Here is a 15,806-nt window from a genome sequence, read left to right as displayed (position 1 = left end):
GGGCTGTTGGAGACAGTTATAGCACGGTGGACAGAGCAAGAAGGCCAGATTGTACAGATCTGTTTGGGAGGAAGAAGCGACAAGACAGGGGCACGGAATGGAACTAGCTCTGCATCGCAATGCAATGCTCAACACACAGTTTCATGCACAGGTTGCTGTTGGAGCAGGGTGTCTCAAGCTTTCTCACAGCACGGACCATGGCTTGTTACTGAGATTTGTCTTGTGGGCACCTCCCATTCATAAAGGCCTCCAGCACCTATCCCTCCACTGGCAACTGTGCAAGATCCAAATGGTGATTATTACAAACCTGTGCACATGACAGTTAAACGGACCTGAAAGTGTCCACATGAAAGTGTCCCTTTAACTGTCTTCAATTCAGTAAAAAGTCTTGACTGAAGAAGGTTTTACTTTGCTCATTTCCTCTCCCTCTACCAACTCTTCTCCTTCCTGCATGGGTTTGCTGACACGTGGTCTGCTGTCACCCTATGCACGTGCTTCTCATACTCTTCCCCCGAATGGTTTCCCAGCTGCCACACATCTTTCTGTCTAAATAGCAGCACAGAGTGGCTCTGTTCCCACTCCTTCTAGCCCCTAATGGATACAGCTTGGTTAGCTCCTCCTTGTTCACAGCTCGAATACCTGTAGAAAGAGCTGAAAAGAGCCACCACCACATCACCAGACAGTAACCAGAGAATCACCCCCCAGTGCCCTGTTGAGCACAGTTTGGGAACTAGCGGCTTATACGGAATTGGCTGATGCTGGAGAAATCTTTTTTTTTTTTTTTTAATTTTGAATTCAACCTCAGCTCTTATTTTCTTGGCTCTTTGTTCATAGTGTTCTTGCAATTCACGCTCCGAGCTCATTTTACACCGTTCCGTTTGTAAAATGCTTCAGTCCCACAACAGATCCCACGTTTCCGAGATGACCTGCTTTTCTGTTTTGGCTGGTGGTGAGTGATGCACATGGGGGAACTGCCAGCAGGAGATGGGTGTGTTTATTTATCCGTATGCCAGAAGAGAAAGAATGCTGCTACTTCCAGTGCTGCAACATTTTGCTTCAGAAGGGTAGTTTAGCCCTGACCAGTGGGACATGCTCTCTCTGGAGCTACTTAAACTCTTCTGCTGTCTCACTCTTGGGCCTTCTCACATAAGCGAGGAAGGAAAATCATAGCCAAAGAAACCACGTGTGTGCAGGTATCGTACTTTACCCTACTGTTCACTGTATGCACAGATGTCACCTTGCACTCTGCTTTCACCAGTGCCTCTACTTTACAACACATGGCTATGATGGGTTTGTGATCTACCCTCCACAATCATACTTCGCCCACATGGATATTTAACTCAGTCTCTTCTTTCTCCCTAGTAACACACGATCCTTATATTGCAGTAAACATATCAGCAGGCACATACTTTCACATGCTGTACACGCAACTCCCATACCTGAATTTTAGTTCACATATTCAACCTTACTTTGACACGGAGTTGCTGTCTCACGGGGCTTTTCTTAAAAAGCTCTCCAGAAATCAACAGCACCCTCCAAGCCCTCTCTGTCCTTTACTGGACAGAAATCTATTTCTGTTTAAAATGGGCTGTCTTCGAGTGGGGAGCTTTTCCGTTGACAGTGGTTTTCGCTAGGAGAAGAAAGGTTGGCTTTTCCTGATAGACTATTTACATTGTGGGTGAAAAGATAAGGTCTCCGGCTGCCTCAACTGGAGAAGAGGGATGAAACCGAATTTCAGACTGGATAGTGATAGGAAATGAAATCCATGCCTCCTACTCCACCCACACCTACACACCAAACAAAATCTCCCCTTGCTACTGGATGGACTAGATGCTTCAATAGGTCTTTTCCATATCTAGTTCCTAGGATTCAGAACTCAAAGTCTAAAGCTTCATTTCAAGCCTGATAATACACCAATCAACAATGACCAAGTGGTACAGTACAGCTCTTGTACGAGTGCTAAGGGAGGTACAATGGTCAAAGGAGCTAGTGTCCTGGCCTCCTATCTAAGTCATTATAGCCCAAAAGCTCTTCGTCCAAGGATCTGGGAACCACCATACTCAATTCTCACTATCTGCTTCCGTAGCTATTCCTCCTCCTTAACTGTGGAGTCACCGCAGATTCCAAGAATCATCTCTTACTCTAGGAAAGTGAATGCCGACAACACCAAGGCTCAGTGACCCTGAGTTAAAAGAGCAAGAGCTTTGACAGGAAGAGCTAAGCACGTCCCCTACCTGATTGTGTTCGTGAGACGGTAAGCCCTTCCCTCTCGATGAGGAACAGCTGTCATCCAGCTGCTCACTACAATCCGCTGTCCACTGCAAAAAGGATAGAAAGGCATTGTGTAAAATAATAGCTACGTTGGGAAAACTGTCGAATCAAACCCCTGCATCTAGCAAAACACCATCAGACTGTTCTTGGAAGCCAAGGAAACTCTACAGTACTGACGTGTTCATGTTTTGCAAGAGGGACTGTTCACAAAAGGCACTGCTGAACAGAAAATGCACTTCTTTCATGAAAAATATTTTGCCAAAAATGGGGGTGGAGAGGAGAAGAGGACATTTTCCACAAAAAAGTTGGTTTTTCAGCAAAAAATAAAAACCCGGAATATTTCAGCTGAAATTTGAAATATTTTGATCCAAAAATGCTGCCGCGGTGCCTCGTGCTCCCATTCTTCTCTATAGGCCAAGCTACTGGGTTGGACTACATCTCCCATGATGAACAGTGGTCTCCCATCATGGTGAGAGATGACTGGCCCCAGGGAGTTTCTTGCAGTAGTGCATCATAAGAGATCTAGTCCACGCAGGGAGACCAACCCATAGGGGATAACGTGAACATGAGGAAAATGAACTATGATTTCCCATGAGGCACCACAGCATGATATCAAAACCAAAGTACTTCAGTTTTGGAGCATTTGGTTTTTCAAAGAAAACCTGGCGTTTTCTGCTGAAAGCAGACACGTTTTATGAAAAACCCAATTCTCCATAAAAAAAACAAAAAACAGTCGGGATGGAAAATGTTCACCCTGCCCTATTACAGAGCTCTCTCTGCTGCTCCAGCTTGAGGTAAATGCTATTCTAGCGCTATTTACTCTGCTGATGACATCACAGAGGCTGACGCACAAAGCAATTAGTAAGTGAATTCCACACAAGCAGAAACAGGAATTAATCTGACCATTTAAGGACCGATGAGGATGAGGCCACAAAACATGAAGAAGGGCCAATATTAGAAACCGGCGCTTCAAAAGTGACCTGTATATAAGATCTCACCCTCCTGGCAATGGCAACATTAGGTCAACATTTTAGGTGGGTTATTATAATTAACCTTAACTGTGCCTGTGCTTATTTATTAAGGGCTGTTCAACTCTTCAGTGAAGTCTTGTTACTGTTGTACTGGAAAACCTTCTGCTGGAATTATGCATGTATCCCCTTAGCAGTCTTAGGCACAGGAACAACAGCCCTGGAATGAATATCTTTATGGGACAGCTATTCTGTTATATTAACAGCTGCAAGTGGCATACTGCTGGGGCTCAAGCAATTAGGTGCTAGGGCTCAAGCATTTTTTTTTACATTCATAACGGATGCAGCAAGCCCAGAGGTGCCGGGGCTATGAACTGCCAAGCCCAGAGGTGCCGGGGCTATGAACTGCCAAGCCCAGAGGTGCCGGGGCTATGAACTGCCAAGCCTAGAGGCTCAGCCCTGGCACAAATTAAGCAGAAGTTACATTTATTTTACTCTCACTATATTCTCTCTTGTTTTCTTCTGACTGGAGCAGCATCCCAAGTGCCCCACTGGCAGAAATGCTACTGCTGTAGGATTCCAAGGGCTAGGGTAAGGAAATGGAGACTATAGCCAATTCATGATACACAGTAGCATTTAACACCTCCTCCCCTTTCTAGGTACTTATAGTAAATATCCTCCATCACTGTACTATCTGAGCACTTCAGACATGTCAGTGAACGAATTTATCCTCACAACACCTCTGTTGGGAAGGGAAATATTATTAAACTCATCGAGAATTGAGGCACAGAGAATACGAGTGACTTGCCCAAAGATATAGATTAAGGCGATGTCTACACTACACGCACTACAGCTGCTGCGCTGCAGGTATGCCGCAGTAGTGTAGACGCTTGCTACAGTGATGGAAGGGTTTTTTCCCATCACTAAAGTAAATCCATCCCCTCAAGAGGCAGTAGCTAAGTCAATAGAAGAATCTTCCTCCTCAGACTCCCACGTACTCAGTCATTCTCCCAGAGCTTGCCCATAGCCCCATTCTGCTTCTCTCCTTCCCCATCTACAGATGCTGCCTATATAACACAGTGGAGCCTGTTGGGTGGTCTAGTAAGCCATGAAGAGTTTTGTGACTAAAAAGTGCTATGGACAAATGCATCCTTTACACTGAATCTCTGGGCAAAGGAAATGATCCAGTTCCATCCAGGAAACCTGTGGAGATCTGAGCCCACTATCCTGTCCATTATTAAAAACTCCAGTCCTTGTTCAGAACCACGGCTGGCGCTTATTGGATATTGTTTCATAAGTGAAACGGCGACAGGACACAGGGAGGGAATTCATGCTCCTATTCTCCCCAACCTCCTTTTGCTGCTGGCTACAACACAGAATCAATTCACAATCCTATCCTTCATAATGGTTCTGGAGTACATCTGGCTCGAGGTGGGGCCGAGTCAGTTCACAGACCACCTCCTCTCTATGGCACTGTCTCCCTGGGCACATTTGCCCGAGTCCCCCTATAGCAGTCATCAAGGCCTTTCTAGTCAGGTCAGTTCACCTTGGGTTATTTTGGTACGTCAGCCCTCATCCTCCCCATTTTTTCCTGTTGACAGAACAGCTGCTTCCTTCTGAGCCACTGGGCCTACTTCTACTGTCACTGGCTTGGTTTCTGCATATATCTTCACCCAGAATATATTGTGATAGACACCAGAACAAGATGCAGAATCTAACCAACCCTGTGTTCCCCTTTGAAACTATAGTTACCAAAGTGACCAACTCCCAGCCCAACCCAACCCAACTCGCTGGGGCAGATTAGGGGTGGAAGGAAGTCTCTAGAGCAGCTCTGCCATCCCTGCTCTCTGCATTGCATTCTGAGCAGGGAAATGCCAATGCACCTCCCAGTGCATGGTCCCTTGGTGTTATTCACTCATGATCCAACATCAGTCACAAAGGGAAGCAAGTCTCTCTGGGCTGTCACCATGGCAGGGCTCTTTACAAGGCACTTCCACGCTGAGAGAGAGAGAGAGAGAGAGAGTTGTCTTTTTATTGGCGTTTGAAAGCCATTTGACTTCCAAGATCATGTCACTGCAAGAGGGAAAAAGAAGCAGCCCCTTTTAGAATATGCAGCAGCACAATCATTGCTTTCACCGGCTCTTCACTACCTACGCAGACGATTCCTGTGTGACAAGTTGGCAAACTGAACTACAACTCCCAATATGCTACTAAATCACTTCCTGAACCTCCACCAGGATGGGAAGCCTGCACATTCCTTGAAGAACTGGAAAACACAGACCCAGACTTTAATGCCAGAAAGGACCGTTGTGATTATCTAGTCTGACCTCCTGCACATCGCAGGCCACAGAACCTCACCCACCCACTACTGTAATAGACCCAAAACATCTGTTTGAGTTACTGAAGTCCTCAAATCATGATTAAAAGACTTCAAAATACAGAGAATCCACCATTTACACGAGTTTAAACCTGCAAGTGACCTGTGCCCATAGGCGAAAACCCACCCTGGTCTCTGCGAATCTGACCTGAGGGAAAATTCCTTCCTAACCCCAAATATGGTGAGCAGTTAGATCATGGGCATGTTGGCAAGACCCACCAGCCAGACACCTGGGAAAGAATTCTCTGTAGTAACTCAGAGCCCTCCCCATCTCCGGGCAATGGGGATATTCGCTACTAGCAGTCGCCGATGGGCCACAGGCCATTGTAGGCAGTCTCATCATACCATCCCCTCCATAAACTTATCAAGCTCATTCTTGAAGCCAGTTAGGATTTTTGCCCCCACTTCTCCCCTTGGAAAGCTGCTCCAGAACTTTACTCCTCCAATGATTAGAAACCTACATCTAATTTCAAGCCTAAACTTGTTGATGGCCAATTTATATCCATTTGTTCTCGTGTCAGCATTGGCACTTAACTTAAATAATTCCTCTCCCTCCTTGGTATTTATCCCTCTGATGTGTTTATACAGAGCAATCATATCTCCCCTCAGCCTTCATTTGGTTAGGTTAAACATGTCAAGTTCCTTTAGTCTCCTCTCATAAGATAGGTTTTTCATTCTTCTGATCATCCTAGTAGCCCTTCTCTGCACCTGTTCCAGTTTGAATTCATCTTTCTTAAAGATGGGAGACCAAAACTGCACACAGTATTCCAGATGATGCCTTGTATAATGGTAATAACACATCCCTCTCTCTACTGGAAATACCTCGCCTTATGCCTCTCAGGAGTGCATTAGCCGTTTTCAGGGGAGCATCATATTGGCAGCTCAGAGACATCCTGTGATCGACCAATACACCCAGGTCTTTCTCCTCCTCCATCACTTCCAACTGATATGCCCCTAGCTTATAGCAAAAATTCTGGTTGTTAGTCCCTAAGTGTATAACCTTACACTTTGCACTATTAAATGTTATCCCATTTCTATTACTCCAGCTTTCAAGGTCCTCCAGATCTTCTTGTATGATATTCCAGTCCTTCTCCATATTGGCAATACTTCCCAACTCTGTATCATCTGCACATTTTATTAGCACACTCCCACTTGTCATGCCAAGGTCATGAATGAAAATGTAAAATAAGATTGGTCCCCTGGTGATTCAGGACTTCTAGTGACCTCACTGTGAGAGGCATAGACACATCACCAGAACAAAGCCCTTTCATGAGACCCTGCCTGACGCCTACTGCACTTTGGGTTTTGGTGTGACTAGCCACCATTGCCCCAGGCACAGCAGAAAACCTAAATACAAGCTACAGAAATAAAAGGCAACCATGGAAGCAAACAAATGCACAGAGAGTGGAACCACAAGACCAAGTCTTTCTATGGTGACTGGAAGGCTCATAGAAATCAGAGCAGTAAAAGGTTGGAATGGGTCTTCTATTCCATCCCTCTGCCAGGGTGGGATTCCTCCTGACAGTACACTCTCCCATACATCCAAAAGGATTATTTTTAAAATAAATCTTTGGGACACAGACTGTCTTTTTTCTCTGTGTTTGTACAGCGCCTAGCACAATGGGTTCCAGGTACATGACGGGGGCTCCTAGGAGCTACTGCAATACAAAAATAATGATTGTAACAAACAGAGGGACCCAAACACACCTTGACCTTGGTATATTCAATATCCAGATCCAAACCTAGGTCTGAAATTGGATGCTTAAATCCATTTTCAGTTTTAAATGACTACTGATGGCAGTACCAATAGTTAAAGATATGGTCTTTGGGGCAGGGACTGCATCTGTATACTGTCTTAAGTACTTACATGGGCCCTCTCACCAGAGCATCTGAAAGCCTCACAATCTCCAATGTATTTATCGACACAGCATCCCTGTGAGGCAGGGAAGTGCTACTGTTCCTGTTGTACAGATGGGGAACTGAGACACAGAAAGTGATTTGCCCAAGGCCATACAGACAGCCTGTGACGCAGCAGGGACTTGAACCCAGGTCTAGTTTAGCGCCCTAACCACTGGACCATCCTTCCTCTCAAACGTATCTCTGCCATTTTACATGTTCGGAATGCGCTTAGCACAGGGTAGCACTGTAATACAAACCAACAATTTCGCTCAGGAGACAGCTCTTGTTTTTTATGACATTCAGCCCAAATTGTCCATTTTAAAAGTTACATCCCTAGTATGTAACTTTCTAGTATTATTTCTAGTTGTACCCCTTCCACTGACAACCCCAAACCACCCCTCCCTTAGACAATCCCTCTCTCTCCTGGGCCTTTGCACCCCTCCAAACCAGAAATATATTAGGTGTCTTAGCAAAAAAATGGCAATTTTGCAATAAGCTCTCAGGTCCCTGAATGAGCAGCAGCCATACGCATCCATTTATGGAGGTTTTTGGGGCATGTGCTACGTTTGATAATGAATCAGTGTGCTCCCAAATATCAGTGGGAGCTACCCTTAGAATCAATGCAGCACAGGTCTTTAGGTCCTAACAAGCACTTCTCAATTGCTCAACACATCACCACACCTCATAGGTGCTGACACCATGGGTGCTCCGGGGCTGGAAAAAAAATGGTGGGTGCTGAGCACCCACCGGCAGCCCCCCGATCAGCTCCTCCCCCTCCCCCCAGCTTCTCCCACCTGCCGTGATGCAGGAGGCACTGGGGGGGAGGGGGAGGAGCGAGGGCGGGGCATGCTCCGGGGAGGGGGCGGAACAGGGTGGAAAAGGAAGAGGCGGGGCAGGGGTGGAGCAGGGGCAGGAAGAGGCAGGGCGGGGGTTGGGCTTTGGGGGAAGGGGTTTAGTGGGGACAGGGTCTGTGGCAGAGCGGGGGCCAAGCACCCCCCGGCACAATAGAAAGTCAGCACCTCTGCCAAGCTTAATATCCCTCAGCCAGTGTTACTGCAACACATCCCATTCAGACTGGTCAAGACAAGCCAGTCCATACGGGGCCTGGGCCGCTGTGTTTTTGCTGGTGGTGCATTGCACAGAGCTATGAGCACTCATCAGGGACTGCTCTCTTTCTTGCAAAAGTATGGCTCTCTTGGCCCCCTCTGTAATCTAACAGAGCACCCCCTTGCAGTATAGAGCAGTCACTCCTTCCTAACAGCTCGATCAGAGAAGCAGATTGCTGAGCAGAGCCACACAAGCCGGCTCTCCACTCTACTACCTTCCAGGCACACAGATTTCCTTCTTCCTCCCACCAGTAGGAGCAGCAATTCCCAGCCCCAGTTCATCAGAGCAGAAACTCCAGCCCTTTGGTAACTTGATATTTATGAGAAGACAAAATTTCTCTTCAAATTGAAACTCAGAGGTGTTTCTAGGGAAGCTAAAACATTAGGGTTGTTTTGGGAACATCTGCTGAAGAATGTAATTGACAAAAGATCTTTACTAGACATCTCAAGGAGCAAGAATCTGCCACTGCACTATCCCCCCCACCCTTCACTGCCAAGATCTGTAGATGCCCGCTTAGCTAAATGCACATAATATGTACCCAAACCTGACAGCCGATCTCCACCATTTCACGGTGACCCCGCATCTTGGTTTAACTCCTCGTGTCCAGTTGCACTAACCTGCGAGATGTTGGACTGCGTTTTCTCACTCTCCCCGTCCCCTTCCGTTTTGTCGGTCAGCAAACCTTGGACTTGGTACTCAAGGACGTAGCTGTCAATGAACCTCTCCAGCTCTTCGATTTCCTGAGATCGGCTACTCCCTGCCTCAGAGGAGGCAGATGCCACAGAGGAGTTTTCCATCACTCAAGGTAAGGAACTGAGAATGGAGGGGGCCTGGGAAAAGAGAGAACATACAAATTAATTCCTTGTCCTCTACCTAAAGCTACAAATCTGCCAAGCAAAATACTTTACATACATACACACAAACACATACACTGCATTCTCCCTTAGATGACAGTCACAAGCATGTGCCTTCATATTTCAAAACACCTACTAAGTACAGAAGCAATGTACCAAAGCCCCAGTATACTGGTTAGTGAGTATGGTGCCTTCTATTGAATGCTCCTGGGTTTACAATTACACTAACTTCCAACAGCAGTTGGAGAGAACGTAAGCCTTAATACTACTCAAATCTTTCCTTCACAAGAACTTGAGTGGCAGACACACATGTTCTAAAGCAGAAGATCCAGAATTCTATTCTCCATAACCAAGCAGTGAAAGATACACTGGTCTGAGACTGCTCTTTGCAGCGCTAAACCAGTACCAAACAAGGACTTCTAGAAAGGCGAAGCAGTGACAGTTATAAATTTCAATACAGAACAAAGAAAGTGAAGGAAAAAGGCTATAAATGCTTTTTTCTTTTTCCCTACTGGAAAGCTGAAAACATAGTCACTCCCCTGTGCCTGTCTGCCCATAATGTATTACACAGATCCAAGGAAAGAAATGCTGACAAAGGTTTAAGTTTAAACTTATCATTAAAGCATCTTCTCCTGTAAGGGTCTATGTACAGTACAACTGAAGTGATGAAGAGCACATTCATTACCATTCTAGTTGTACTGCTGACAAATGGACAATATGGCACCAGGTCACAGCTGGGAATGACATGCAGGAATGTGAGGAGTCCAGGGGGAGCACAAATAATTAAAGAGATATACTATATCTATAGCATAGTGGTACAAAACAAAATGCTGTCTCAGCGTCTGTGATTGCAAGTGGAACGGCCAGGAGGTAGTCAAAGGTGTGCTGAGCGGAACGGAACAGAAAGATCAAGCTGGGTTCTATTTTGCATGTTTTTGGTCATTAAAAATTTAATATTAGAGGGGGGAAAACCCAATTTCTTCATGAGCCCATTTGCTGGAAACCACAGGGGATAGCAGTGGGTGGTTTGGATCTCATTACTCTCAGTCTGAACTTACACACCAGAGCAGCACTAGGAGATAAGCAATTTATTGCTGTCTGCAGAGAAAGAACACACAATCCCCTTTACACATAAAACCTTGTTCATTGGCGGTGATAGTTTTGTTCCTAGCCTGAGCTGGAACGACACGGAATGGTGAAGCCAATGGAAGTTCAGGACAGTTCGCTCTGATCACAAATCAAGCCTTCATGTTATACATGATGGGGCATACCATATATTTATCCCTTTGAACAGTGCACCTCCAGTCGGAGCCTGACTTGAAAGTCCCATGAGGAAACCCTGGATTTAATTTGAGGTTGGTGCTACTTATTCATAAAATCATTCCTGAGTTTGCTGATTTCTAGACAGCAGATAAATCTGCTCTGAAGGAGTTGTTGACTTCATAGCCTCTCATTTCCCTTGCCTTTAAGTCGGTCTTTGTGATAGAAACAAGATTTGCCATAGAGGATAGAATCATAGAAATGCAGGGCTGGAAGGGACCTCAAGAGGTCCTCTAGTCCCCCACCTCTCCCCCATGCTGAGGCAGACTAGACCATCTCTGACAAGTGTGTTAGGATATAGATATTCAGGCCTGTCTGTAAAGGCCTATACTTTAAGAATTTACGTGTATTCTTATCACTTAGCTAGTTATAGAGGTATAAAAGAAAGAATTAAAATTTACTGTCTGTTTGTGTAAGGGCCTTCTCGTACTGTGACAGTCTGAGGCTCTGTTCTTAGGCTAAGTAAGGCTAAGCAAAGGCAGCCATAAGCTGAAAAGTGAACGGTCACATCCTCACATTCCAAACTAGTCACACTGAAATAAGGTGCTATTGGGCTGTTAGGAATACAATTCTGTTCTGATATTCCTAACACCTCCAGAGAAAGGAAAGAGCCTAGAACATGTAAAAGGAAATTTAGTTTGATGTCATATGCAAATGTTATAAGCATACTCTCTACTCCATCATCCAAATCATTAATTTAAATATTGAATAGTGCCAGACTCAGGAAAGACCGTGCAGAACCTCACCCGATTTGTCCTCCCACTTTGACAGAAAACCACTGATAACTATTCTCTGAGAATGGACTTTCAAGCAGTTGTGCACCAACTTTATAATGAATTTATCTAGATCATATTTCCCTAGTTTGCTTATGAGAATGTCAGGTGGAACTGTGTCAAAAGCCTTACTACAAATCAAGATATATCACATCTACTGCTTCACCCTACCCACTAGACTGGTAACCCTGTCAATGAAAGAAATTGAGTTGGTTTGGCATAATTTGTTCTTGACAAATCCATGCTGGTTATTCCTTATAACTCTATTATCCTCCAGGTGCTTACAAACTGATTGTTCAATAATTTGTTCCAGTATCTTTCCAGGTATGGAAGTTAGGCTGACTGATCTATTATTCCCCGGGTCCTCTTCGTTCCCCTTCTCCAGTCTTCTGGACCTTTACCCATCCTCCATGAGTTCTCAAAGATAATTGCTAAGGGTGCCAAGATTCCTTCAGCTATTTCCTTACAAACCCGAGGATGAATTCCATCAGGCCCTCCTGACTTGAATACATCAAGCTTACCTAGATACTGTTTAACCTGTTTATTCCCTATTTTAGGTTATGTTCCTTCTTGTTATTAATATTAATTGTGTTGAGTATCTGGACACCGTTAACCCTTTTAGTGAAGTCTGAAGCAAAATAGATATTAAACACCTCAGCTTTCTTGATGTCATCAGTTATTAGCTCTTCTTCTCTGTTAAGTAGATGACCTACACTTTTCTTCGTTTTTGTCTTGCTCTTAAAGAACGTCTTCTTATTGCCTTTTATGGCCCCTGATATATGCAACTCATTTTGCGACTCAGCCTTTCTGATTTTGTCCCTACATGTTTGTGCTATTTTTTTGTACACCTCCTTAGCAATTTGACCAGGTTTCCACATTTTGTAGGGTTTTTTTTTTTAATTTTCAAGGTCATTAAAGAGCTCCTGATGGAGCCATATTAGCCTCTTACTATTCTTCCAGTCCTTCCTTTGCATCAGGATAGTTTGCAGTTGTGCCTTTAATACTGTCTCCTTCAGAAACTGCCAGCTCCCCTGAGCTCCTTTTACCCCTTAGATTTTCTTCCCACAGGACCTTACCGACCATTTCTTTGAGTTTGTTGAAGTCTGCTTTTTTGAACTCCACTGTCATTCTTCTTCTGCTCTCACTCCTTCCTTTCCTTAGAATCATGAAATCTATCCTTTCATGATCACTTTCAGCCAAATTGCCTTCCACCTTCAGATTCATTACTAATTTCTCCTTATTGGTCAGAATCAGGTCTAAATTGGCTGTCCCCCTCCTTATTTCCTCCCACTTTCTGGAACAAAAAGCTGTCCCCAATATATTTCAAGAACTCATTGAACGTTTTGTGTTTTGCTGTATTATTTTTCCAGCAGATGTCTGGGTAGCCATTATTACCAGGTCTTGTGTTTTGGATATTTCTGTTATTCTAGAAATGCCTCATCCACCTCCTCTTCCTAATTTGTTGATCTACAGTAGACCCTTATCATGATATCATCCCTCTTTTTTACCCCTTTTATGTTTACCCAGAGACTCTCAACGGGTCTTCCTCCCACCTCCTTCTGGACCTCAGAACAAGTATATATATTCTTCATGTATAATGCAACGCCTCTACCCTTTTTACCCTCCCTGTCCTTCCTCAACAAGCTATACCCCCTATAACGATATTTCAGTCATCAAACTTATCCCACCAAGTCTCTGTGATTCCAGTTAAGTCATAATTTAGCTTATGTACTAAGACTTCCAGTTCTTTCTGTTTATTCAACGTAAGAATATAAGAACGGCCATACTGGGTCAGACCAATGGTCCATCTAGCCCAGTATCCTGTCTTCCGACAGTGGCCAATGCCAGGTGCGTCAAAGGAAATGACCAGAACAGGTAACCATCAAGTGATTCATCCCCCGTCATCCATTCCCAGCTTCTGGCAAACAGAGGCTAGGGACGCTTCAGACCATGGGTTTGCATCCCTGCCCATCCTGGCCTATTCTCCATGAACTTATCCAGTTATTTTTTGAACACTGTTATAGTCTTGGCCTTCACAACATCTTCTGGCACAGAGTTCCACAGGTTGACTGTGCGTTGTGTGAAGAAATAGTTCCTTTGGTTTGTTTTAAACCTGCTGCCTATTAATTTAATTTGGTGACCCCCTACTGCTTGTGTTATGAGAAGGAGTAAATAACACTTCCTTATTTACATTCTCCACACCAGTCACTAGACACATTTAGTTGTCTCTTTTCCAAGCTGAAAAGTCCTAGTCTTATTAATCTCTCCTCATATGGAAGCTGTTTCATACCCCTAATCATTTTTGTTGTCCTTTTCAGTACCTTTTCCAATTCCAGTAGATCTTTTTGGAGATAGAGTAACCAGATCTGCATGAAGTATTCGAGATGTGGGCGTACCATGGATTTATATACAAGCAATATGATAGTTTGTCTTATTATCTATCCTTTTCCTTTCTCAACCGTGCTGGACGACTGCTCACCCTCATGCCACCACAGGACGGGGAGCTGCTGGACATGCTTAATAAAGAGATTTAAAAATGAAATCCTAACTACTTGTAGTCACTGAAGTTCCCACTTTTGAAAGGAAAGGAGTGGGAACCAGTGTCCTAATCAAATTCCAGCTTGAGTAATTATAGTCTGCCAGCCTAAATTCACTCTGTGGTTTCAACCGGACACAATGTTCTTCTGCATTTCCCATCCTCAAGTGCCAGGAAGTGTTGCTGTGCGCTGTGAAACACCTGCCACGTTTTCCCCCAGAGATGGCTGCCTTTCAGCAGAAGGTGAAATGATTCCTACATATAGTTTGTACAGTAGGTAAATCTGCAAAGGACTTTTGGATCTCTCAGGATAAAACAGCACTACATAAACCTAAGTTATTAATAACAGCGTAAGAAACCATTATACAGCAGCTTATGATACAGGCCTGGGCTGGGCATTCCTGTCCTGCATGAAAGAATTAGTTATGTTTAAAAACAAAAAAAACTCAAAAGCATCTCCAGCCAATAACACGCCCTGCCCCCAATCCACACTGCACATAGAGGGATGCACATGCACACTTAAGTCAAGCTTTGTAAGAGACTTGACATTTCACTTTCTCAATGCACTGCCCTTCCCAATTTCGTTCAGGAAACGAAAAACCTCTTCACAGCCTACGATTTTCCTTTATCAAATTACTGCATGGCCAGTGGTTGGAGGGCTGAGTTTTAATCCCCTGAAAACCTGGGGTTATAAATGGAAAAGCTGACAGAGCCTTAGCTCTAGTGTTACTAGCAGGCGCCATTCTAATTATTTTCAAGGTCTCTCTCTTAACATCAACAGCTTGCATTTGCATAGTGTATTTATCACAAAAGATCTGAAAGCTCTTTAGAAAATAAAACTGATGTATGTTACAAACTACTTGCAAGAGTCTCTTCATACACCACTGAAACACCACCACCTCTGGCATGTAATGTGACAGGTGTTTAACAGCTCACCGCAATACCTATTTGGGATGAGAAATGAAGGCAATTACTAGATCCAACTGAAAATGTACAAGGAAGATCTGTATGAAGAATGTAGTGACCTGAAATGGAATATAGCCAGGTCACATGGTTTGTATGCCTTTGCCCCTATGAAAATAGCAATGAGATATTTCTAAACAAGAAATGGTCAGAGCATCTATGTTACATTTACTCCAAAGCACAACACTTGCTGCAGTAAAAGGTCTCCTCATATCTGCCTGGGGCACTGACTTAGGAGGGAACTGAATCAACCATTGTTGGTAATACTTTGCATTATCCAGGTATTGACCAGAGCAGATTCTGCTTAGCTTGCAAACTCTTGCTGAATTCACCACACAAAACTGTATGGCTGCAGCTTCTAGTTAATACACAGCATGTTCTATATCTTTTCAATTTCCAGTCTCCAGAGATCCTTCACAAATAAAAAACGTAAACAGAACAGGGACTGACAAAGTACTACAAAGCACCACATGCCAGGAAAATATTTAGATAAACTCAAAAATGAATAGCTCTTAATAGCAAACATGTACAGCTCCCAAAAACATTACAACTTCACTACCAGGCATAATGCAGCCTGCGGGACAATCAAAACCAAAGCCAGCCTTAGCTAAAGCAGAAGAGTTGAAAGTATGCAAAGTCAACCACCACCTGACTCATGACAGGGACATTCAATGAAACTGAAAGGCAATACATTTAAAACTGATAAAAAGAAAAGCTTCTCACACAACACATAGTCTG

At 44.1% G+C, this 15,806-nt stretch overlaps 1 protein-coding gene across 5 annotated transcripts in view; it reads right to left on the bottom strand.

The window, feature by feature from the left end:
* Window positions 1-9,446, bottom strand: part of CTIF (cap binding complex dependent translation initiation factor) — a 240,841-nt gene extending 231,395 nt beyond the window's left edge. For 3 of the 5 annotated variants that reach the window (XM_024196380.2, XM_024196382.2, XM_024196383.2), the window contains exons 1-2: window positions 9,240-9,446; window positions 2,235-2,318 (exon numbers count right to left, since the gene is read on the bottom strand). In XM_024196380.2, the coding sequence (XP_024052148.1) occupies window positions 2,235-2,318; window positions 9,240-9,419 (264 nt within the window). In that variant the 5' untranslated portion in view covers window positions 9,420-9,446. The remainder of the gene's footprint in view (window positions 1-2,234; window positions 2,319-9,239) is intronic. The other 2 variants (XM_024196381.2, XM_024196384.2) reach the window with 1 other exon arrangement.
* Between the last annotated feature and the right edge of the window lie 6,360 nt (window positions 9,447-15,806).

Source organism: Terrapene carolina, unplaced genomic scaffold, assembly GCF_002925995.2.
Source record: "Terrapene carolina triunguis isolate 2854851 unplaced genomic scaffold, T_m_triunguis-2.0 Scaffold69, whole genome shotgun sequence".
Classification (NCBI taxonomy): Eukaryota; Metazoa; Chordata; order Testudines; family Emydidae; genus Terrapene; species Terrapene triunguis.
The sequence above is the reverse complement of the archived record's forward strand: the minus strand, read 5'-3'. Positions and strand labels throughout refer to the sequence as shown.